The sequence below is a fragment of the Chrysochloris asiatica genome, unplaced genomic scaffold, assembly GCF_000296735.1.
Source record: "Chrysochloris asiatica unplaced genomic scaffold, ChrAsi1.0 scaffold00072, whole genome shotgun sequence".
Taxonomy (NCBI): domain Eukaryota; kingdom Metazoa; phylum Chordata; class Mammalia; order Afrosoricida; family Chrysochloridae; genus Chrysochloris; species Chrysochloris asiatica.
Window position 1 is genome coordinate 12,132,897 of NW_006408590.1, and position 25,694 is coordinate 12,158,590.

The 25,694-nt window shown below is 43.2% G+C and overlaps 1 protein-coding gene across 1 annotated transcript in view; it reads right to left on the reverse strand.

Moving 5' to 3' along the window:
* Positions 1-25,694, reverse strand: part of PAMR1 (peptidase domain containing associated with muscle regeneration 1) — a 117,426-nt gene that overhangs the window by 56,624 nt on the left and 35,108 nt on the right. The window contains exons 4-5 of the mRNA XM_006864913.1: positions 7,564-7,678; positions 3,836-4,053 (exon numbers count right to left, since the gene is read on the reverse strand). Of these exons, the coding sequence (XP_006864975.1) occupies positions 3,836-4,053; positions 7,564-7,678 (333 nt within the window). The remainder of the gene's footprint in view (positions 1-3,835; positions 4,054-7,563; positions 7,679-25,694) is intronic.

Consider the following 25,694-nt stretch of genomic DNA (forward strand, 5'->3'; position numbering starts at 1 on the left):
AGCTGGAGACTTTAGATCCAGAGAGGGAAAGCGACTGTGTGCTGAAAACCTGGAGGGTACGGGGATTAGGATTGCATGGAGGGGATTGTAACCATGGCAATGAGATGATATACAATAGAATGAATGTAAAACTAATGTTTTCCCATGTAAACTATCACATAATTCACAATAAAACATTTAAAAGAAAATAAAAGAAAACCCACTGGAGCACAGTTATACTCTGGCACACACAGGGTCACCACAAGATAGAGTTGACTTGATATCAGGCAACCTGTCCCTAAAGACTTTATGAGAGTAAACCATCAAAGTGCCTTCTATGAAGTAGGTTTGTTACTATATAAATAAATGATGACATTTTCATTATTACTGGCTTTTAAGCTTTTAAAGCTATTTTTTAATCAGTGTCTTGTCTAATTTGGGCATTTCAGTGTTAGGGGAATCCCAGAATGTTTGGATTCCTTCATAATTTTGAAGAATTCCCTCCAGGAATATTTGTTCAGTTCATTCATTGACATATACTCATGAGAAAATAATAAAGTAAATCTCTTTCTTTTTTCTGTTTTTCTAACAAATTATTCTAGAAAAAAATGATTAGGATTTGTTCAAAAATTAATAGGTATATTGCCAGGGCCAATTTTTGTGATGTTTCTCCCCACTGGAATTCATGCCAAACTTCCTGAAGGAAAAACAAAACTGAAACTTATAGCCAAACAATAAAACATGTATTCCTCTCCACATTTATGTCAGTAAATGGTATATCAGATATCCACTGCCAACACCTTCACCCATCTACAACTATATAGTAGTAAAGGAATCGTGTGGTTTTGGAACATTTGAAAATGGACAGAGGCGAGTTCTCTTGCCCATCTACGCTAGTATTTTAAAGTAATTTGAGACAACTTGTGAATCTAGTTATGAATAAGTTCAAAATGACTTAGTTTACATTCTTTTTTCATTATGGTCTTTTTTTACCTGGAGAGAATCACAATGAAGTCTGAAGTTTTGACTCACAAGCTATCCATAACTATTTTAACCACATTTTTGGACCAGTTTCCTTCTTTTCATCCTCCCCTGCTTTGACCCAACTTCTTAAAGACATTTGGCTTATTTGGTTGATATTTTACCTCTCTGCAATTTTCTCTCTCTTCTTTTTTAAATCAGAGTTCTAATATTATGCAGTTGATCAAATAATTCTTTTATGTTTTTTTCCTGTTTTCCTCTCTTCATATACAAAAATTTGCTCAGAATTTGCCATTTTTAAGACTCGAGCATCATGCATTATGCAAATTTTTGAAACAGAGAAGAAAGCAACATTTTTCTGCTCTGCCTTACATACAAGGAAAGGATGATGAAGTAGAACATCATTTCTACTCAGCATCTGATTGTTATAGATTAAATTGTGTTCCGTCAAAATATGAGTTGGATGCTTGGCTTTCTTACCTGTGGAAGCGAGCCTCTTTGGAAATAGGGCTTTGTTTTTTCACATTAATGTGGGCAGACCTGTGTGGGGTGGATGCTAAACTGAAGCACTTCTGAAGTATAAAAGCACCAGAATAGACACAGAGACACAAACGGGGGAAGGCAGATGCCATGTGAGGATTGACTACAAGCCAAAGAAACAAGGAACACTTGGGCCTACTGACAAGAAAGAAATCTACACAGGCAAGACCCAGACTTGGACTTTTACCCTCCGTAACTCTGATAAAATCAACGTCTGTCCTTTAAAGTCACCTGTTTGTGTCACTGCAGCATTGGGTAACAAAGACAGTGCCAGTTGTGGTGCTTACTACATAAGCAAAGAATCAACACTAGCTGCCATTTATCAAGCCCCCTCCCCACAACACACTGTATATATATATATATATGCAAATGGATGCGTGCTCTAGTTCAGAACTCCAGACAGACCATGGGATTATCAGGGGATTCAGACTGTGAGATACATACAGGAGAGATTAAAATGGTGGCTTTCCACTGTTGATTTTTCTCAATGCATTGGAGTTCTGAATATTCTCTATGTATCGTGTGAGGACCAAAAGCATCAGTGGACAAATCTAGGTGGTTCCAGGCAACCTGATGCCGAGGTAGCCCCCATTTCCTAAGAACTACTCAATGGGAGTGCCCACACTGTACACCATCTTGGACAGGCCCTCTTTGACACCCAGATAACAAAAGACCCTCCAAGCTCCCAAAACCCTCTCCTTGCCAGCCCCAGGTGACACCTTGACTTCTATTCTGGAAGTATACTCACGATTTTCACAGTGTCGCCCAGTATAGCCCGCCAGGCAGGCACACTTGTAAGATCCGGCTTTGTCAAGGAGGCACGTGCCATCGTGGAAACAAGGAGATGAGGAACAGGCTGTAAGAGAAGAGGTAACTTCCCTCAGCAGCACCAAGAGGGAGTTGATGTCTTCAAGCCTGGAGTCTCGGCTGGAGTCTTTTACTTGTCTATTAAACTTTTCTTGTGTCTTTTACTCATCTTACTCAACTCACGTTTTCATTATTTGGGACTGTCTAACTTAAGGTCTAAGGAGCTCTGGTAGCGTAATCGTTACGAATCAGGCTGCAAACCACAAGGTCAGCAGTTTGAAACTACCAGCTGTTCTGCGGGAGAAAGATGAGTCTTTCTGCTCCCATAAAGATTTACAGCCTCGGAAACCCTGTTCAGGGTCTCTATGGGTCGGAACCGACTGGACAGCACTTAACAACAACAACATAAGGTCTATCAACACTCATGGAAGCAGCAGTCAAGAAATCAAACAACGTATTGCATTAGGCAAATCTGCTGCACAAGACCTTTTTAAAGTGTTGAAGAGAAGATGTCAGCTTGAGGACAAAGGTGCGCCTGACCCAAGCCGTAGTATTTTCAATAACCTCATATGCATGTGAAAGCTGGACAGTAAATAAGGAAGACGGTAGAAGAATTGATGCTTTTGAGTTATGGTGTTGGAGGAGAATGTTGAAAGTGCCATGAGCTGCCCATAGAACCAACAGATCTATGTTGGAAGAAGTGCAGCCAGAGTGCCCCTTGGAGGCCAAGATGGCCAAATTTCGTTTCTCATATGTTTCAGACATATTATCAGGAGGGACCAGTCACTGGAGAGGGATATCATGTTTGGTAAGTGGAGGGTCAGAGAAAAAGAGGAAGACCCCCAACGAGATGAATTGGCCAAGTGGCAGCATCGATGGACTCAAGCGTTGCAATAGTAGTGAGGTTGGCCCAGGATCGGGCAGTGTTTCGTTCTGCTGTGCATAGGGTAGCTATGAGTCGGCACCGACTCGATGGCACCTAACAACAACAACAACAATCCATGGAGACATTGGTGATTCCCTGATATAATTCTTATCTTACATTCAGAGGCCTGGGTTCTATTGCCAGCTAGTATACCTCATGTGGGGCCACACCTGTCCGTTGCTATACATGTAAGCTCTGATGCTGAACACATTTATAATACCATTGCCCAGGACTTGATCTGCTAGGGGTCCAAAGGCAATGTTCTCAATTAACCAGGGGAGGTCCCACAGTGAGAGTTCCAGAGCCAAACTGCTTGTGTACAAACTCATGGTTCCATCTCTCATGGCTGTGTGATCTGAGGGAAATTACCCAACCTTTCTGTGCTATGGTTATCACACCTGTAAAAGGGGAATAATAATTCCTATTTCTGGTGTTGGGTGGACTTTTCTAAAACATAGCCTTGTCATTTCTCTGTTATTTTCAGTATGTACATTGCTTTTGAGAGCCCAGCATGCTAGGTTTTAATGAGCCTGAGCAGGGAGAAAGGAGATATTTGTCTGGAACACAGCCATAAAAATCTATATTTGTCTCCATAGCTTTTACCTGTGATCTCCTCAAAAATAGCATGGAAACCATCAAAGTTCTTAGAGCCATCCGAATGGAAGAGGACGTGGAGTGAGGGGCCCGTGCTCTGGATGGGAGCTGGCCGGTCGTTACCACAGAAACGCTTGATGATCTGGCCATCACTGTTGTCCCCATCACGGACCTCGACATAGTCATACTGGCACATGTAGTCAAACTCCAGGCTCAGCATGACAAACCTGCAGACAGAAACGGTACAGAAGGGCCCAGCTGAACTCTGTTGGGAAATAATCAAAGTCTTGGGAGAAGATGGTGCAGCTGGCCCAATCTGATAGGAAGCTGGTCCTGGAGGACTTGAGGTCAGGTGAATTTCTGTTACTGGCCAGGTGTGTATAGGTGTACTGGATGCATGTCTGCATACAAGCATCCCAGGTGGAGAGGGGATGCCATATTTCATTTAGAGACTCTGCACATGCCAACCCCTCTTCCAAGTTCACTTTGCTTCCCAATTTGCATTGTCTGGGCCCTTCCTATCCTTCTAGCCTCAGCTTAAACATTCCTGCCTCAAAGAGGCTTCCTGACCATTCTTCCTAAGAGGTGACCTGTTTCCTCATAGTGATGACACAAATTGTAACTTCTCATCTTGGTCTAGTTGACTCTTTTGTGCCTATCTTCTCCATTAGACTTCAAGTTCCAAGAAGGCAGCAACATCTATCTGCCTTGTCTTACCATTGTAAAGTGTCTAGCACAGTGCCTGTTGTTGTTAAGTGCCGTTGAGTCGGTTCCAACCCATAGTGACCCTGTATAGGGTTTCTGAGGGGCAGCTGGTGAGCTTAAACCACCGACCTTTGCAGTTCAAACAGCTTTGCAGAATAGCGCATTAACCCACAGGGTCTCACCAGGACTCCAACACAGTGCCTAGTACACAGCAAATATTGCTGAATAGATGAGTGAATGGATACTATGTTATAATTTTACTCTTAGAGAATGGAAGAAGCACCTATTTTTTTGCAAGACTATGTAAAAGGGGTGGCAGTTCTTTGTATTCTTCTCAGCTTGAAGAATCAGAAGGTGATTATCTTCTAAATAACAATAATTCTCATCTCAAAGTGTTGATAGAGTCACACCATATCAGAATTCTAGGGATGAGGCAGATCTGTGCTTATTTAAAAGGATCTTGAGTTTTAAAAGATTGGGATACATCAGCTCAGAAAAGAACATGTGATATTTTGGCAGAGACTTCAATGAAAAAATGGAGTTTGCCACATGAAGGTCATGGAGAAGGGTAGTCCAAACAGGGGAATCTGTAAGTGCAAAGTCCCTGAGGCAACGATGAGCTTGGCATGTTTGAGGGACTGAAGCAAGGTCAGGGAATCTGCAGGGTAGTAAATGAGGGCAGGAGTGGGAGAAAAAAGGTCAACAAGGAGAGCAGAAACCTGACCCTGCATAGTTAGGAAACCAGTAGCAAGTTTCAGCAAGGAAATAATGACTTATGATTTTAAAGAATCACTCTAGCTACCTGAGAATATGATATCACAGAGCTGACAGAAGTGGGACCAGGGCAGATGGTTAGGAGGTCATGGTAGAAGCCAGGTGAGAGATATGGGTGTGGTCTGAAATATAAGCATGGCAGTGGAGTTAGAAAGGTGTAGCTGAACTAGGGATTATGTTAAATGTGGGAACACAGATTTGATGGTCTGGCTATGGTAGGTGATGAAAGGAAGGGCATTTGGCCTTGAATATTGTGCATACACTTCAAAATGTTTCCATCATTACTGTCAGCCCTGGCTAGGAGGTTCAGATTTAACTAGCTGGAAAGAAAGCTACATATTTCTAAGTTTCCCTGGAGGCCTCTCCTAGACAAGTGATGTATTTATCAAACCTTCTACCATTTTTGGTTTTATACATGCGTTTTCTTGGAGGAGTTCTGTCAGAGGAACCTAGGGTCCACTTGTTCTGGTCTCTGAACTGCTGAAATAGTCACACACAGCATTTACTACATGATCGTATCATCCCTGGAAGACCCCACCTTGAGCCCAGTAAGCAGAACTATGTGACCCCTCACTGGCTGTTTGTTAAGTGCCTAGGAAAGTCCAATTAATGAGCCTCATCCAGAGAGATTCCAGGGAGTGGGAAGACCAGCTGACAAGGGCCAATTTTGATGAGGAGGATTGGGGTAGATCTGTGTTGCAGTGGACCCTTCTGAAACAGGCTACCTTCTTGGGAGGAAAGGGTGTCATTGGAGGAGCCTTCTGGCAAGTAGCAACTTCTGGATGGCTGATCCATCCAGAAAGTACATACTTATTGAGAGCTTGCCTGTGCCTTAGGGTGTTTGAGATGTTCGTCATGAGTACTCTCCCCACTGGCTAGAAAAGAGAAGAGCTTACTGGACAATATTTCTAGAAATCTCAAGAGTGAGTGGGTCAATTTGCTTCCCTAGAGATAAAAAAAGAGAAGTATTTTCCAGGAGAGAGGAGATACACCAGAGGCACAAGTTCTTTCAGCATCTATTTATGCAAGTCTTCATTGAGCACTATGGATAATATCATGTATGACAAGGTAGAGAGTCCGTGAGAACAAGGAAACCGTTAAATGAGATGGAGTGACACCATAGCTACAATAATGGATCAAACATATCAACGATCATGAATAGGGGGGCAGGACCAGGCAATGTTTTGTTCTGTTGAACGTAAGGTCACCATGAGTTAGAGTCAACTCAATGGAAACGAACAGCATCAACAATAACAATGGTCTACCTTTCATTGTTCCATTGTACTAGGATCTAGCAGTGAACGGCTCTCATAAAACAGGACTCTTGTTACATCTATCAATATTTGCAATAGAACAAGGTCTGTAATTAAAAGACTATCGTATAAATTAAATATTTGCTGAGGACTCTAAAGCATCATTGGAAGAAATGATTTATTTTCTATACCAGTGGGAGAATTGGTTTACTTGTTGTGAGTGTGGAAGTCATTTTCTGAGAGCAGAAATTTTAAAAAAACTATGATAAGACTAAACTCCAATCTAGCTAGAGTACATACCCCTTGAAGATTATATTTGTGCTTTCAATTTCTTCACACACCTCCCAGGGATACCAGTCTAATGCAGGGCACAATGGAAAACCTGTTAAATACGTGTAGGTAGGTAGATCCCTCTCAGTATTTTGCTTTGATGATATTCTTCTTGGATCAAAAACATCTGAGCCCCTTCTGTTGTAGAGCAGTGACTAACAAGCATTTAATTGGCTGAAGTTCTGACCCTTCCACCACTGAATCACAGAGAAGTTGAGAAAAAGGCTGCCAGACAATTTTTTATGCTTTAAAGACTAAAGTTCTGGTGGTTAGCCCTTGATAACAGTCATAGTTAGGGTGCTATGTCAACTTGATGAGCCCAGGATTTCCAGGAACAAGCAGTTAACATGTGCTTGTTACCATGGTGATGGTAATATAATGGTAATACTCTATGAGAGTGGCAATGAGCAGCCAATCAATTGAAAGAATGTTCCCAACGGACACACTAGAAAGGCTCTCTCTCTCTCTCTCCCACTGGGGCCCTGAGACTCTACAACTGTAAGCCATTTATTTCCTTGATAATAAACTTCTCTTTATATATGTACATATATATGTTTCACTGGTTTTGCTTCTCTAGAAAACCCAGCCTAAGATATTAACTAAGATCTAGGGCCCTCAATCCCACATGTTTCCTTCTAACCACAGACTCTGTTATTCTGACTTCAGCCTCCTTACCTTAGTTGGATGTTAAACCCAGGTTTGGCATGAATGGTCCATTCGCAATGAGCATTTAGCGGGTAACTCTCCAACAAAATCTGGCCCTTTGGAGCTTGCAGAACCTGGCCACAACCTGAGAAAATAAGATTGGAACATGGAGGTTGGAGTCATTAGGAAGAAAGCAGAAGAAGGTCTCAGAAAGTCTGTGAGCTCATTCTACACCCTTGAGAAGAAAATGAAGAAGGGAAAGGAAGAAGGAAATTAATACTATTTCAAAAGCACTTGGCGTTGTGGTAGGCAATTTCATTGGTTAACACATTCAATCCACCCAAAAGTTTGGAAAGGGAAATATAAAATTTTTCCAACTAGGAGAATAGATCCTTAGAGAGTTGAATAAACAACTTGTCCAGTTACTAAATGACAAAGATTCAAACCCAGTACTTCTGAATGTGAAGTCCAAGTCTCTTTATCATCCAGCCTCTCCAAGATCACCAATGCCAGGCCTCAGAATGCAGCGCCTCGTACCTCTACTCTGTAGTCTTTGTCGACAGTCTAAATCATCAAAAGACCCTTGGGTCTGTGCTCCCTGCACACCTTTACCCCACACATATACATCCCAACCAGCTCTTTGCTGTGACTCCCAATATCCAGTTAGAAAGGTTATATATTACTTTCTTCTATGAACAATGATATAATTTGTTATTGTTGTTAAGTGCTGTCGTGTCAGTTCCAACTCATAGTCACCTTGTATAGGGTTTCCAAGGAGTAGCTGGTGAATTTGAATCACTGACCTTGAGGTTCAAACCAACCTTATAATTGAGTACTTATCCTATAAATGCTTCTTTAATGCATAACATTGGAAAAGATGGGTTATTGCCCACCAATTAAACTAGATTTATTATTTTAACATTTTTCTTCTATATTCCAACCCATTTTTTTCCCAAACAAATTCTTATGAAAACCATCAATTTAAAAACATGGATCAAAGAAGGGCTCAAGGTTGAAGCAGAAGCAGGAAGCCTAAAATCCTCCAAACTCACTCTCATCCTGGTCCCCTAAGACCTCCTCCAGAAATCCCCAAGACCTATAAAGTACTTATCTAAGCAGTCTTGTAATTGTATCATCATTTCTTAGCGTTAAGACAATCATAAGTATGCAAGATGAACTCTTTCACAAAGTGTTTTGGGGAAATGTCTTGAAGTGGTTAGTAGAAAAAATTTTTTTATAATATAAATAAATGATATTCTAAGCTCCAGTGTGGTGTTGTATGATAAGCACTGGACTGGTAACTATAAGGACAGCAGTTCAAATGTACCTGCTGCTCTTGGAAACACTATGAGTCAGAACTGACTTGATAATACACAGCAACAGCAACCAAGGGATGGTTAACTATGTGCTAGGGGCCAAATTTGGCCCACTGTCTGTTTTTTTAAATAAAACTTTATTTGAATATAACCACATCTATTCATCTATGTGGATGAAAATGTTATAAATAATAAATCTAGTGTGGCACTATAGGATATACACGGGATTTGATCCACAAGGTCAGTGGTTCAAACCCACCAGCCGCTCCTTGGTAACCCTATACAGAGTCTCTATGAGTTAGAACCAACTCGAAGGCACTTAGCAACAATCATCACTAGCGTTTTCAAACTATAACAGCAGCTGAGTTGTTGAGATAGGAACCACATGGCTTGCAAAGTCTAAAATATTTACTATCTGGCCTTTTACAGAGAAAATTTGTGGATCCCTGTTTTATACAGAAATTCAGTTTGACAACATAAACTCTGCATATGCAGTTATATTCAATTAACTCTGAAAAAAAGCACAAACTCCCATAGGTAAAAGAGAAAAACATTAGGATCAGTGGATACTACTGTACTGTATGGCAGGATCATAATAGAACTATTTCCACAGTGTTAGGAAAAGAGCTCAAAGTCTATTTGACAAGCTGTCAGACTTGAGGCTTGTTCTTTCTGTTTAAATTACTGCTACGTTATACGATTCATCTCTCCACGAAGTTCTACTGTTGCTGTTGTGCGCAATCATGGAATGCGTCATCCTCTCTTTCCCATTTGGGGCTCTTGCCACACCCCATGCTCCATCACATCTCTCTCTGCAGTCTGACTCCTTGACCATCCGTGTCTAACACCATTCGATTCTTCACACAGTAGCCAAAGCCATCTTTTAAATAAATAAACTGGACCTCACTTATAAAAAGCCATTGCCATATCAACCCCATCTCATGGTGACCTCACATTTGTCACAGAGGACTGAGCTCCATAAGGCTTCCAATGGCTAATTTTTCCTAAGTAGATTGCCAGACCTTCCTTCCAAGGTACCTCTGGTGGTGGTGGCTATGTGCTGCGGAGTCGGTTCCAAGTCATAGCGACCCTGTACAGAGTTTCTGAGGTTGTAAATCTTTACGGGAGCAGAACACCTCATCTTTCTCCCACGGAACGGCTGGTAGTTTCGAACTGCTTACCTTGAGGTTAACAGCCTAATTCGTAACCACTATGCTACCAGAACTCCTAAGGTACCTGTAGGTGGACTCAAATCTCCAAGTTTCTAGTTAGACCCCTCTCACATTAATCATTTGCACTACCCAGGGTCTCCCAGATCACATTTTCCCCAGGATTAGTCCTGGTGTGGAGCTGTGGGCTAATGCACCAGATTGCAAAGCCATTTGAACTACAAGGTCGGTGTTTCAAGCTCACCAGTCGCTCCTTGGAAACCATATACAGGGTTGCTATGGGTTGGAACTGACTTGACCACACTTAACAACAACAACAATATGAAAATAAATGGGGGGGAAAAAAAAGGACTAAGGTATGCCTGATCCAAAGTCCTGGTATTTTTCATACCTTAAATACATGTGGAAGTTGAACAGTGAATAAGGAAGGCTATAGAAGCATCAATGCATTTGAATTACAGTGTTAGTGAACAATAACGAAAGTACCATGGCCTGCCCAAAGTAGAAACAAACCTGTGATGGAACAAGTACAGCCAGAATACTTCCTGGAAGTGAGGATGACAAGACTTTGTCTCTTGTACTTTGGGCATGTGGGCAAGAAGGACCAGTAACTGGAGACAATGTGGTTAGCACAGTGGAGAGTAAGCCCAATAGAGGAAGACCTCCAACGAGATGGGTTGACACAGCCACAAAACCAATGGGCTCGAACCTAACAGTTGTGAGGAGGGTGCAGGACCAGGCAGTGTTTTGTTCTGTTGTGCATAGAGATGCTACCTAACAACAACAGCGACAACATGCATCTTCATGGGCCTGCCTCATCTACCCAACCTACCCTCTGTCTGGATCATTGATGCTGCTGGTTCATACTGTGCCAATTCTGTTCCCAACACCAGGTCTTGCACTTGGTGTTCCCTTAACCTAGAAGGCTCAATTCCTCCAGATTGTCACGAAGCTGATGCCTTCCTTTGGGAAATAAGCTCAGCTGCCACTTTCATAGGGAGCCCTGGTAGCACAGTGGGTTAAGCATTGGGCTTGATCATCCAATAAAGTGTTGTTGTTAAGTGCCATTGAGTCGGTTCTGACTTGTAGCCACCCTGCATAGGGTGTTCTAGGAGCAGCTGGTGAATTTGAACTGCTGATTTTGCTGTCGTCCAGTGCATTATGCCACAGTGCCACATCAGGACTCCCGCTCAGTCCCTCAGTCGCTCTCATCACTCGGTTTCATTTCCTTCCGAACGACTGTCACCATTTGAAGTTATTTAGCTTTCTTGCTTCCACCACCCAGCTGTCAGTTTGCCACCCTCTGGTGGCTAACATTTTCCTACGATACTAGTAGCTAGGTTACTGGTATTTCAAATACTGGCAGTATTTCCTATGATGAACAGGTTTCAACAGAGCTTTCAGACTAAGACAGACTAGGATCTGCTTCCAAATATGAATCAGAGAAAAGCTTATGCATCAGAACAGAACATCACCTGACTCTCTTGCTTTGGGCACATGTCAGAAGGATGAGTGGAAGGTGGAAGACACTATTTCTGGTGAAGTAGAGGGCCAGAGAGGGCGATGACAGACCTTTCGTGAGATAGATTGGCCCAACAACCGAAATTATGAACTTGAATATACTGGTAATTGTGAAGATAATGCAGGACGAGGTAGCATTCCTTTCTGTTGTACACAAGATCACTGTGAGTGGGAGTCAACTCATGGACAACTAGCTCTCTATCTGTCTGGATGTCTTGTGTACCTAGACTGTTACCTTACATATAATAAATATTTTCCAAATGAATGAACAATGCTATAATTATGGATCAGGTACTGTGTTAAAGCTTTAGTCCTGGTGTGGCACTGTGGGATAAAGCACTGGACTGCAAGGTCTGTTTGAACCACAAGGTCAGTTGTTCAAACTCACCAGCCACTCCTTGGAAACCCTAGACAGGGTCACCATGAGTCAGAACCAATGCAACAGCACTTAACAACAACAACAACAACAAGCCTTACAAAACACCTAGAAGAACATGACTCATCTCTCCATTTTCTAGATGGGAACCACCATGGAAGGGAGAAGGAAGGCGGTGAGAGGCTCTGCAAGGCAGCTGGTTAAGAATGAGTTTGCCTGTTTTTGATTTGAAATGCAGCTTTATCCTGGAAAGTTCTCTAGTCTCGAGCAAGTTATTTAATTTCTCAGGATTTCAGTAAACCAGACTCAAAAGGGAATAACTGTAGCACTATTACTCCCTATGATTTTGAGTCCCGGTGGGGCACTCTGTAGGATAAGCACTGGACTACTAACGGCAAAGTTGGTGGTTCAAACCCACCATCCACTCCTTGGAAACCCTATACAGGATCACTATGAGTCAGCACTGAACAACAAAATAAGATTACGCACACAAAGTCCATAGCAGAAAAATTAATACATGTTAGCTGTTGAAAACAACAGGACACAGGAGGGATTTGAACTTGGATCTATCTAGTACCAATACTGGGTCTTGACTGGTGCATTAAACTGCTTTGGATCTCCCTGACCCAGTCTTCCATTCCATTCTGAAGCAGCAAGCATTTTCCACCCCAATTGAGATCGATTTCTTCTTTGTGCGCCCCCTTTAAGTGCACGTTCCTTCTTCTCACACACCTCACACCCCTCACCGCCCCCATCTGTTCATCTGCAGCAGGGCTACGGAAGTGATAAACTGGGTGTGACAGACAGAAAAAGCAGTCTTCCTGCACAGCTTCCGCCCCCTGGGGACTGGCAGGCTCCCAGTCTGCAAGGTGTTAAATCCTGGTTCCTTCAGCAAACCTCTCATGGAGGGCCCCAAGTTAGAACCAGCAGCAAATGCTGCCAGACCTGCTTCCAGCTTCTTCCCTCCAGATGGAAGTCAGAATCAGACAACAGGGTTCCTGAGTCCCTTTCCAGATCCAGGGGAGCCAGGCTCATCCCCGCTTAGTCCTCCTTGGAAGGGCCATTTGGGTTTGGCCAGTTCCACGGTGTGCAGTGTTTGGAAAGCTCGAAGCCCCTACCCCAACCAGGCACTGGTCCAGCCATGTGGAATGAAGTCCCCTTCATTCCTGCAGGCCCAGGAACCACCTCCAAGTCCTCAGGATTCCTCAGGATTCTTCATTATGTGGCTTCTTCTCTCTAACAGGGAGGGCAAAGTTGGCCCCAAAATGGGGAAGGCTTTCAACCAAGCAGAAACAAAGCGGCCACTTCTTGGAAATGTGTTTTGGGGAAGGAGTGTTAGGCAAAGAGGAAGAGGAGGAAAGAGTCTCCCCATCTCCACATCAAGGGACTCCTTTAGTTCTCAGTACTCCCACCTCTCTTTGGGGTGTCCGCGGGCCCAGTGCAGGGCAGACAAACTATTCCTCTCTGTGCAGAGCAGAACAGTGAACACAGCTGAGTGTCCCTGCCAAGGAAGTGCCACCGGCCAACCAAGCAGGTGGTCCTGAGTCTGAAAGGCCAGAGCAGGCAAAGGGCCCAGAAGACTTCCTCAGATACCCTAACAATGCTCGTCTGCAGAGGAGGAGGGGGGTGTGTGCAAATGAGTGTGTGCATATGTAAGAGAGTATGTGTGTGTGTGTGCACGTGCCTCATGAGGTTAGACCATCCCCAGGACTCTCAAATCCTAGACTCATCTCCAACACATCCCTTCTCTGGTTGCTGCAGGCCAAGGACAGGAGGGATAGCTGGAATGGATGCTGCTTCCAGTGTGCTGAGAGGAAATCTTCATTCATTTCTAAGCCAGCAAGAGAGTTGGATGGTTCCCCAAAATGAACACCTCCTGTATTCAGAAAAAAGTCTTGCTATCTCCAGCATTGGGGGGTGTGGAGGAGAGAGGCACAGAATAGTTCTGACAAGGGGGTTGGTGGTTTTCGCTTCGCCAATCCTTCCTCTAAGGAAGAAAAGGAGGACTCAACATTTGCAGTCAGACAGAGAAAGGCACTTACATTTTCTTTCCTCCTTCAGCTCTCTCAGGTCAGACATTTATTAGCTAGCTCTGTGGGACACAGCAGTTAAAGTGCTCGGTTGCTAACCAGGAAGTCAGAGGTTTCACCCAAAGGAGAAAGATGTGGCAGTCTGCTTCTGTAAAGATTTGTGGCTTTGGAGACCCGAGGAGGCAGTTCTACTCTGTCCTCTAGCCCCCCTAGGAGTCAGAATCAACTCAGCGCAGTGAAACGAGAGCTCACTAGAAGTTCTGAGCCTCGGTTTCTTTAGTTGACTATGAGAATCCTGTAGTACTTACTCCCATGGGGTTTGGTTTATTGTTTTTGTTCATTTTACAGAATAAATGAAGTAGATATCGTATGTACAGGAGCTCCAGTAGCGTAGAGGTTACAAGTCGGGCTGCTAACCTCAAGGTCAACAGTTCGAAACTACTAGCTGTTCAACAGGAGAAAGATGAGGCTTTCTGCTCACAGCCTCAGAAACCCTATGCAGGGTCGCTCTGAGTCCTGGTGTGGCACTGTAGGTATGGACAGCACTCGGGACAGTGACTGATATAGAAACAACACCCAAAAGGATTACTCACGTTGTTGTTCTTGAGTCTTGTCTGGGTGTGAGACACCTTTTCTCCTTACACAAGAGTCACAGAGGGCAACTCAGTTTCCCCAGGCCTCAGAAGAGCCTCTCCTTGCTCCGGGGTAGAATCGCCCATCAGGCCCGACAGTCTAGATAGTGACGACAAAGCCGAGGCCTGGATATGGACATGAGAGATGTCCAGGTACCAGGCCAGGAGGCCCACACCCTCCATATGGTAGGCTCATCCATGACTGACCTTTCACACTGGAGCAGATAGCGGGTCCTCGGATAGGCACTCAGAGTGAAGACTTCAAACGCCTCATACATGAAGAGGCAGTTTACTGTAAAGGATAAGATTAGGACCCTATTTCTGAGTTTGTATCTTGGCACTGCCATTTACAAGCTTTGTGACAGCAGAAATGTCACTTACCCCTCTATGCCTCAATTTCCCCAGCAATAAGGCTGTGATGAGGATTCAATAAGTCAGTACATCAAAGCACTTAGAGTAAAGCATCTGGTTAATACTAAGGGTTACATGATGGCTATTATAAAGGGCTTGGGTCTTCATTATAAGGACATTTGGGCATTCAGGAATGACTCTGTGGGCCACTCTGTGATTTTACCTGTATTGTTGTTGTTAAGTGCCATCGAGTTAATTCTGGCACATAGGGTTTCCAAGAAGCAGTTGGTGGATTTGAATCACTTGCCTTATAGTTAGCAGTCCAGTGCTTACCCTACAGCACCACCCTGGGACATAGATAGGTACCACATTGTTAACTTAGCGATTAATTGAATTTTTTAAAAGAAAATCAGTTTTCAAACATCTTTCTGCCCAATCAAGGCATTCTTAAAGCACCCTGTACCAAATGGCTGTCCAAAAAATCGTGTGTGTGCGTCAGAACTGTAGACAGACTCAGTGTCCACGGATGGCATCACTGCAGAAAATCTCTAGTCACTACATTGCCAGGATCTACACAAAATACATACTGACAATAGTTCTATTAATCCAATTCAAAAGTTAGTGTTTAGGTAAGTCAGGGGTGGGGAACTTCTGTCCATGGGCCAAGTTTCCAGCTCTCACATAGTTGTTTTGTTAAGTGCCATCAAGTTGGTTCCGACTCACAGCCACCCTGTCTAGGGTTTTCGAGGAGTTGCTGGTGAGTTTGAACCAAAGACCTTGTGATTCAAACTGACCTTGTGGTTGAGTGCTTAAGCCACTGCATCACAGCACAACTCCAGCCATGACGTTATGGCTGAATTAATTAAATGTTTAACCAAATATGTTAGTGTACCATCAGGGCTCCTTAAACTCTCTCATAGTACCTTGAAATTATAAAACTAAACATTTAAGCCCTGCCCCCAACTTCATGTACCTCCAGGACTGAGAAATTGGGAACCTACAAGGCTGTAGAGGTCACAAGTTTTTTAATTCACAAAATTGCAACCTGCTCAAATCTTTTGCTTCCCATTCTTGCTCCAGCCCTCTACTTATTCAACAATACTTCATTTCGGACAATGGCTTGGTTGAAAGGATTGCCTTTGCTCTGAGGAATTTTCCAGATTTGAGTCCAACAGGCCAACCACAGGTGCATCAAAAAGTCACTCTGTGCTCTACTTCAGCTGCTAGTACCAGGTACAAAAGCACCCAGGGTCCCTTCCTCCCCCAGGAAGAATGGAGACCCCTCTGGAGATTAATTCTTTTAGATTTCATGTTCACAGATTTTTTTTTTTTTTTTAAGAAATGTGTGCTTTTGTTTGGTTTAACCAGTAATGTCTTGTTTTAGCAGGAGGGAAGGATTTTCCTGTCCTCTTGATCTGAACCAGAAGCAAACATAGATTGATGAGTTCTTTGACAACATAAAATCCTCTATAAAGTTTAAAACATGACTTCCCTAGAGTCAAAGAGCTTCAGCACATAAAACATAAAATGTTATTTATCATACAATACGTGTTCTGGAAGACTACCATGCCCAGTATCTATTCTTTTGTCTCTTAAGGAATTCTGTTTGATTATTTTGCTTCTCAGACCCTTCATTGTCTTCCTACAAAAGAAAACAGAAGAAAGGGGGCATGGGACAACACACAAGAAAGGGGAGGGGACTGGAAGAACAAGGCTAATGGGAGGACAGGTAGACAGGTTCGCATGGGCTAAGTAGGACGGAGGTAAATGATGAATGTATGCACAACCTTGGAACAACAGGGCTCTGGGATACAGGTATTGAGGCATGGTTTAAAGGGGTAAAAGAGGGGAATAGTGTTAAGATGCTTGGCTGCCTTTTGAATCTTGGTTTCTCTTGCCTACCATTGTAAAATAGACACTTGAGGGGAGGAGAAAGGAATAGCCAGAATCATCACTATAGAAAACTTGTAAGTCTGTCTTCAGCCTACAACTGGGCTAGAAGTTGCCCAGTGAAAGAGGCTTTCTGTGGAGCCTTTACATTGCATAAGACCATAGGTTGAATCCAGAACCCCATCCAGAACCAACTGAGGTAGGAAATTTCCACTGGAAAGGATAAGTAGACCAGCCTGGAGAGGCTAGAAGAACAGAAGCTTCTTCGTGAAAGAAAGACCGGCAGGAAAAATCTGAAACAATAACAGCAGCCTGACTGATTACTACAAGAACAAGTAAGCTGTTTGCTCGAGTGTCCGGGGTCCTATGTCGGGGTCCTGCCTCAACAAAGGAGTGCCTTGACAAAGCGTGGGGTTTTAACATGAGTGGGAGATCTGGTAGGCAAAAGATATGGATTAGACACAAAGAAGACAGACACACAAGTTGGATGCAAGCTGTCAGGCTAGCTAGCATACAGAGCTAGCTAAAGCCCAGTCTTTTATTGTCAGAAGAAGGAAATAGACACAAAAGACAGTAATGACAAAAATGTGATTATTCATTCAAAACAGGACACGAGGTTACTCAAGTTATACAGAACATGATGATTCACAGATTTGCCCTTAACATATTTCTGAGTACATCATGATTTACCTAATAACCTAAAATTCTTATTTCTGTAAAAAAGTTCAAGCAAGCAATTAACTTCTAGGTCTGTGTAACCTAGGGCAGCAACTTGCGGTTTCTCAAGGGTGTTTAACACATTTTCAACACTTAATCACAAGTGGGTGAAGGTAAGAGGCTTTAGAGTTTTTATAAAAGACTAAATTATACTTTCTAAAGAAGTTTAAGTTGCCTCTGTATCTTTTGCAGGTAGAAAATACATGCTTTTGTTAGTGAACAAGATTTCAGATACCTGGCTTCATTTATCAAACTAATAATTCTTTCTTCCTTGCTTCTACAATTTCAGGGAAGGTGAAAAACAGGTTTTGACTTTTCTAAGAAGGTGTGGTCTCACCTTTACATTCTTTTAACCCTGTTCCGGTATCCATATTTAGATATAATATACCTTCAGGGGGAAGAAGATTATCTGAATTAAATTGATTATACCCGGAGGTGGTTTGGGGGAGCATAAAATTATCACATACAACAAGATCCCCATGAAAAACATTAGGAGCACAACAGACATCCACAGGGGTGTCTTCAGGGGGTAGCTACCAGTTTCTGTGTTATTATTGTACATAGACATTAACAGCTCATATATCTGTTTAATATTAAACATTACCGAGTAATTGGTTAGAAAACAATTGTTACATATTTTCTGCGTTGCTACATCCTGTTTCTCTGTACTTTCATTTTTCATAACCTCACGCACAACTCTTATTGCCAGGGCAGTGACATTTACATGAGAGCCATTGATCAAAACATTGTGCGTATTATTACTGAAAACTATCATTTTCCCAGAAGCTACAATTACCGGAGTTAAGAGCATAAAGAACAAGTACAGAATGCACAAAAGTACAATTAAAGAAAATTGCACAGAGGTGGCCAAACAGTGAGTTTGCCAAAGGCCATGAACCTGGGACCACGAGGGGGTCACTTCCTGGGCCCTCAGAGTCCATGGCCCGTAAGGCTGAGGAGGGCCCTGAAGTTGGATTTTCGTCCATGTTACAGGGCCTCAGCTTCTCAGTGACGTATGCTGTCGCCAGCACCCGAGAGCCATCAAGGCAAGTGGTTGGTACCCTTCAGAGCAAACCCCTTTCTAAGACTGAGACTCAAGGGGAATACATGAGCAGGCATGTGGTCTGGATGGTGACCACATTAGTCATCGATAAGGGAAGAGGGGGAAAAAACAGCAATGAAGTTGCGGCCTAAGCCCGATCACATTCAATAGACGCCCGTTAACCTGGGTGGAGACCTGGATGGCCAGCAATATGGCAAGACCCGGGGACTCCTGGGCCCAAAGGCAGTGACATAGCCACAGAGGACTAGAGTGGTGAGTGAAGCGTCCAGCTGATATGAAGTGAGGGGAGAAGCACAAGAACACCCATACTTGCAGACAGTACCCACTTGACCTGGCTTCAATGGCTGGATGATCAGAACTCGACTAAAAGAAGAAAGAAGAGGGGGGTGGGGAAATAGTAACCTGCTACAATTTGATGAACATTACCTATACTTATGGATGTAGTAGCTCAAAAAAGGGAACAAATCTTTATAGCAAGGATCACTCCCATCCCCTCAGTAACAGGGTTGACGGGGATGGGCAACATAGACCTTGGCTACCCAAAATGGGTGGGGGGGACTATAAAGGCAAGAAGTGACTGGCTTACAAGCTTTCAAGAGGGAGCCTAGTTCCAGCTGGACCGGGGGAAGGTAGAATCACCACTAAATGATTTCCAATCTGTTGGGACTGGGCTGGCAAAAGGAAATGGGGATAAGACTCTTATGGTACAATAATGAATAATTGCCATCAGGACTGACTGTGAGGGTCGGAAATGTAGAGGTAGATTTTTTTGACAAAACGAGGAGAGTGATTGATTTTGCAGCCCAGGAGCGGAGGTCCCTGGGACCATCAAGTGAGAAGAACAGAGAGCGGGACCCTACCCAGAAAGGCAGTGATGCCAGCGATAAAGCCAGAGACAATGATGTGGACAGATGGAGCGGCTGGGGACACTGGACTCAGGGAGGGAGAAGGGCTGTGTGCTGGTGGCCAGGGGGCGAGGGGAGGGGGGGGAACAGGCCTATGGGGTGTATCCTTTGGGGGTTATATGATGATGCATGGAGGGGACTGTAATCATTGCAATGAAATACAATAGGATGAGTGTAAGTTCTCCAACGTAAACCTCACAACAAAAACAGAAAGAAAGAGAGAGAGAGAGAAAAGAAAGAAAGGAAGGAAGGAAGGAAGGAAGAGAGAGAGAGAGAGAGAGAGAGAGAGAGAGAGAGAGAGAGAGAGAAAGAAAGAAAGAAAGAAAGAAAGAAAGAAAGAAAGAAAGAAAGAAAGAAAGAAAGAAAACAGAAGAAGAGTTCACTTCATGGATCTGATTTAGTAATAAGAGTTGTTGTTAAACGCCATTGAGTCAGTTAGGGCTCGTAGTGACCCTGTATAGTTTCTGAAGAGTGGCTGGTGTGCTTGAGCTGCCAACGTTGAGGTTAGCATTCCAGTGCTTATCCTACAGTGCCACACCAGGATTTCAGTAATAAGAGTAGCAGCCACCATTTATTAGGTACTTACACTTACTATTCACCAGACTCTGTAATAAGGGATTTATGAATAGTATTTCCCTTGTTGCTAAGTGCTGATGAGTTGGTTCCCACTCATAGTGACCCTGCATAGGATTTCTGTGTTGCAGCTGGTGAGTTTGAACTGCCGACCTTGTGGTTTGAAGTCTAGTGCTGAATCCTACAGCACCACACGTGGAGTCCAGTATTTCCCTTAACCCTCACAAATACCCTCTGAGGAACTACAATGAACACCATCCTTTTTCTAAATGGAGTCCTGGTGTGGTGCTGTAGGATATGCCCTGGACCTGTAGTCAGCATCAGCCGCTCCTCAGAAACCCTAGACAGACAGGATCTCTACGGGTTGGAAACTGCTCAATGGCACTTAACTCTTCTAAACAAAGAAACTGAAGCTCACAAAAGTTGAACAACTTTCTCCAAAGTCACGGAAGGAGCAGATTCACATCTAAATCATATTGGTTTCATGTCCAGGCTGTTAACCACCACATAATACCGTCCCCAATTTAAACGCAACTGGGCATTGCTGTTTTCCTAGAAGTATCAGAACACAACAGGTAGGGGCAGGCTCACAGGATGAGCTGGTTTTCAGGGACTCCACCCAAATGACTACAGTTCTCCAAGAGGACAGTCCCATAGATCAATAGCGCAGCTTTGTGGGCCTTTGGTCTTGTTTTGTTTTTTATTTCTTTCTCAAATCTATTCTTGCTCATTTAATTCGTACCTTTCTTGGTTTGAGCCCAAGAATCAGCTTATACACATCCTCCTTGTCTTCAGATTCTAGCTCCATAAGGGCATGGCTGATGACAAACTCCTTTGTTCCTCTGTCTGTGTCTAAAATAGGACTAAGCAGATAAAATATATTAAGGGTTATAATCTCTCCCGTAAGTCTCTGTCATCTGCCCTGCTTTCCTAACTGACTCAGGTTCTCTAGATCCTTCAGAGACTGAAAGGTTAGGGTCACTGCAGTGGTAGATAGAAATATGACATCCTGGGTCACTCTCCAACCGTCTCCTTGATCATCATTTTTGATGGTTGAAGTTTTCGGTCTGAAGGCCAAGTTAAATACACTACACTCCGGAGGTCACAGTAGACGTAAGCAGAGGAGTTTTGCTAAAAACTCAGCTCTCAGTTTAAGAAGCTTTAGGTGAAAACCATGGTTCTGACTTTCAATATCAGTGTCTCTGACTGCCAGCTCCCAGGTGTCCATCCCTAAACACCACTTCCCACTAACAGGAACCAGAGTTCCCCAGAGAAGTGGCTGATTCCAGAACAGGGATGTGAAAAGTCAAGGTGAACTTGAAACACTTTGACCTCTCAGAAAGTAAGGGGGGAAGATGACTGAAAGTCTCAACAACCACATCTGGGACAATTTGAAGATTTGTTTTTAAATGATGAGGATTGATTGTGAAACATGAAAAGTAAAAATTCTTCTTTAACGTAGAGAAAGAGGGAGAAGAAAGGCAAATGTAGATTACAGTAATGGTTAATGAATCCAGGTGAAGGGTATGCGAGTGTGCTCATCTTTCCACTCTCTGTAGATGAGACTGTTGTTGTTTTAATTATAAGAATGGGAAAAGAAGAATCAGCTCCTCCCAGACTCACTGCCTGGCCTTTCTTTCCCACACAGGAAGGTATGAATGAATCCTCTCCTGGGTTTAATGGCCTTGGGCGCTCCTCTGGTTCTTCTGGCTAATACAACCTGTCAATGGTAATGAATGAATCAATCCCATAGTGGATTTAAGACTGTCATGAGCTAAGCTAATACTAATAATCATCAAAAGATTCCCAAGGACAAGAAGCCAATGAAAGTGCTACTGAGACTGCTCAGTACTAAATGCTCTATAGCTGAAATTTAAACAGCTCTGATCCTTTCTGGCATTTACCTGTCACACCTTCTCTCTCAGGCTCTCAAGAAAAAAAAAAAAAAAAAATGCCACCGCTCTACAGAAGGTACCCAGCTGGGAGTCTTCTCCTTCAGGATGGAAGGGTCTGAAAGGATCACTTGGGCGCCATCTACTGGGCAAATGTTTGTACTGACATGGCGTCCCAACATGCTCCAACCACTCATTCCCACATAACACCAGCAGGAGCACAGTGCATAACGTAGAGCAGGCCTTCAGAAATTAGGGAAATAAACTTCTCCCTCTTATGAACTCCCTTCACGTGTGTTTAATGTCAATATGAGGTGCAGGACAAGCCCTGATTCCATAAACGGATTTCAAACTCCTTGTGTCCCCTAGTGACCATCCCAGTGGCCACCTGGTGTGGCACCATAGGAAAAGCACTCGACCTCAAGGTTGGTTTGAACAGCAAAGTCGGCTGTTCAAACTCACCAGCTGCTCTCAGAAACTCTATACAGGGTTGATATGACTTGAAACCAACTCAATGGCAAACAACATCAACACCATTGACCACCCCAGTGCTCTGCCCACAGGAAACACACCATGCATACTTGTGGCTATGATAATATGCACTTCGTGAAACGAGGTTTTCAAGACAAACATAACTAAACTGAAAACATCACTTAAACAACTCAAAATAAGAATCTGACCATTATTCCCTGTTTGTTTACTTTATAGCATTGGTCATCTTCCAGTTTTATTGGGACTCCTCCCTCTAAACTGCAAACCCTAAGATGCATGTCTAGCACCTACCAGTGCCCAGAACTGACAAGCATTCATACAAGAAATATGTTTTGAATGGGTGGGTGAATTGAGGGAGTGAGCTCTCTGGTCTGCTTCTCTAGATAAATTACCGCATCATCAGCAGACACTTGTGAAAGCCTCGCCTTATAAACCCTGTTCTTCAATAACACACATTCATTACATGGTCCACAGCTTCCTACCACCGTACCTGATTTCCCACCTCACTGAGACCTTCAGGTCCTAGTCTCTTTCTGACTTTAAATCCTTTCCAACCTGGGTCTCTAGGCCAACCCTTGGGGTCAATGAAATGACTGGCTGCATCTACTCTGTTGCCACACTGCTGGAAAGCATCACCTAACTGCCCTAATGTATTGACTGCATCACCTACACATAAGTTCCAGCTTCAACACAGCCTCAGTCTTGCTTGGAATGCTTTAACCTATCACTTGTTGTTGTTAAGTGCCATCGAGTCGGCTCTAACCTATAGCAACCCTGGATAGGATTTCCTAGGAGCAGCTGGTGAGCTTGAACCACCAACCTCACAGTTCAAACAACTTTGCAGTCTGATGCATTAGCCCACAGCGCCACATAAGGACTCCACTATAGAGGAAGGTTTTTTCCTCTGTGTCAGCTTTGGAGGAAGGTCCTTGTCTCTTCAACTTTGGCCTCCTGGTTCCTTGGAGATCTCCATGTGTATTGGCACCTCTCTTTCTCCATCTCAGCTTAGTTTTCATTTAATCTCTTTAATATCTCAAAAGAGATTGACTCAAAACTCACCATACACTAATCCTGTCCCATTCTCATAATAAAGACAACCCAGTCCCAAATGGGATTAGAACCACAGGCATAGTTTAGGATTGAAAAGATATATTTTGGGAAGACAAAATTCAATTCATAATGATAGCTTTTTGGATTCTTCATCCCTACTTCAGCGTGTCTTTAAATCCTGTCAGTTCTTCCTTTAAATTTCTCTCACATCAAACTCCTACTTCCCACTCCCTACACCACCAAAATAAAGCTCCTTACTGATACTTTTAGATGTGGTCTTTACTCCACTCCTGCGTACCCTCCGTAGTCCTGGTGTGGTGGTGTGGGTTAATGTGCTGGACTCCAAAGTCAGTTTGAACTGCAAGGTCAGCGGTTCAAGCTCACCAGTCACTCCCTGGAAACCTTATACAGGGTTGTTAGGGGTTGGAGCCAACTCAACAGCACATAACAACAAACAACAACAACATGCACCCTCCAAATGCTGCTAGAATGATCTGTCAAATGTCGTTCCCTTGATTCAACCTCAATTAAAAACCAAGCCATCACTCTCAGAACCAAGTTCAATGCCCTCTACAGTGAATCCTGTCTACCTATCCAGTCTCACCTCTTAGAACTCCACAGTAATACCACTTTATTCTTCTTACCCCTGATGTCAAATAGTTTCCTAAACACATGTTGCATTTCACACTTTGACCATTCTACTCCCTCGGCCTAGACTATTGTCCTGTCATCCACATCTAGGCAAAGGTACAATTCACTGCCTTCCTAAAACTTCCCTACTCCTGTGATTAATTGTCCTCTTATCTGCCTCCTCAGAGAACTTACCCACTTTCACAATTCTTCTTTAGCTGTTCATTGTGGTTGGCGGTGGTTATGTGCCACGGAGTTGGTTCCGACTCACAGCGACCCTGTACAGGGTAATATTTAAACTCATGACCTAAGTTATCTACATACGTATGATTTGACCCCAGTCTCCTAAACCAACACCAACCATCACATGCCCCTTCCCATTCAGTCACACAGAGAAAGAGTCACATTGCATGGGATTCCAAGCAGTGAAAGAATACAAAGTTATGTGACATATTCCAAAGGTTGCTATAAAATCTAACACTGTGCATTGTAACTCTAATGAATATTCAATAACTAGCATCAAAAGTAGTTTGGTTTCCGGACCACCTACTAGCATGGCAATTGAAGAGCATCTAGGATACTAATAATGATGGTGATTTATTGCATTAACTGATATCTTTTCAGGTACCAGGGAGAGTGCTAAGCATTTCACACGCACCATCTCATTTTGTCCTCAAATATCAGTCGCATTCCCATTTTAGGGAAGAGAAGATTAAAATGAGCAAGGTTAGGTGACATGGCTAGTGACTGGAATTATTTAGATGGGTTTCTGTCATTCCAGAGCTTGTGCTCTTGCTGATTACACTAGGCTGTCTACAGAAACACTGCCAAAGGAAGTCCAGGTTAAATCTTGTAGCTAATCTACCTGGAAGGGAATCTACCAAGTATTACATTTCCAAGAAACCACCGAAAATGACTTTGAAGCTTAAAATCTGCAATCGAGGCTAGTATTTTTAAAAATTATCTGTATTCTGGGTAATTTAACTCCTGGGTTTACTTTACAATCTAACCACTCCTTTCTCCTCTAGCTATAGTTGAGTTTCTCCGTTACATACAACCCATATTTTGCTCTAGCCTTTGGAAACTCATGACAAGTTTCTATAGTGGATCAGACAAACAATGTCAATATCACTTCATCCTCCATCTCTGTAAACTGGGAGGAATATCATTCATAAGTATAAAACTGTTTTGTAAGAGTGGTTTTCATACTGTCTAGACAGGTCTGGTAAAAGGAGATAGGGACAAGACTCATGATTCAATAGTGAGTAATTGTTATCATAACTAATTGTGATTGTCGCAACTGTAAAGGTAGAAGTTTTGTAGCAAAAAGGGATGAGTGGCTGATCTTACAGTTCCGGAGCGGAGGACCCTGGGACCATCAAGGGAGAAGAGCAGGAGCAGAGTATGGAACCCTACCCAGAAAAGCAGTGACGCCAGAGATGGAGATGGAGGCAGAGATGACATGGAGAGACGGAGCAGCTGTGGATTCTAGACTCATGGAGGGAGAGGGGATGTGTGCTGGAGGTCGGATGTGTGCTGGCAGCTGGAGGGATG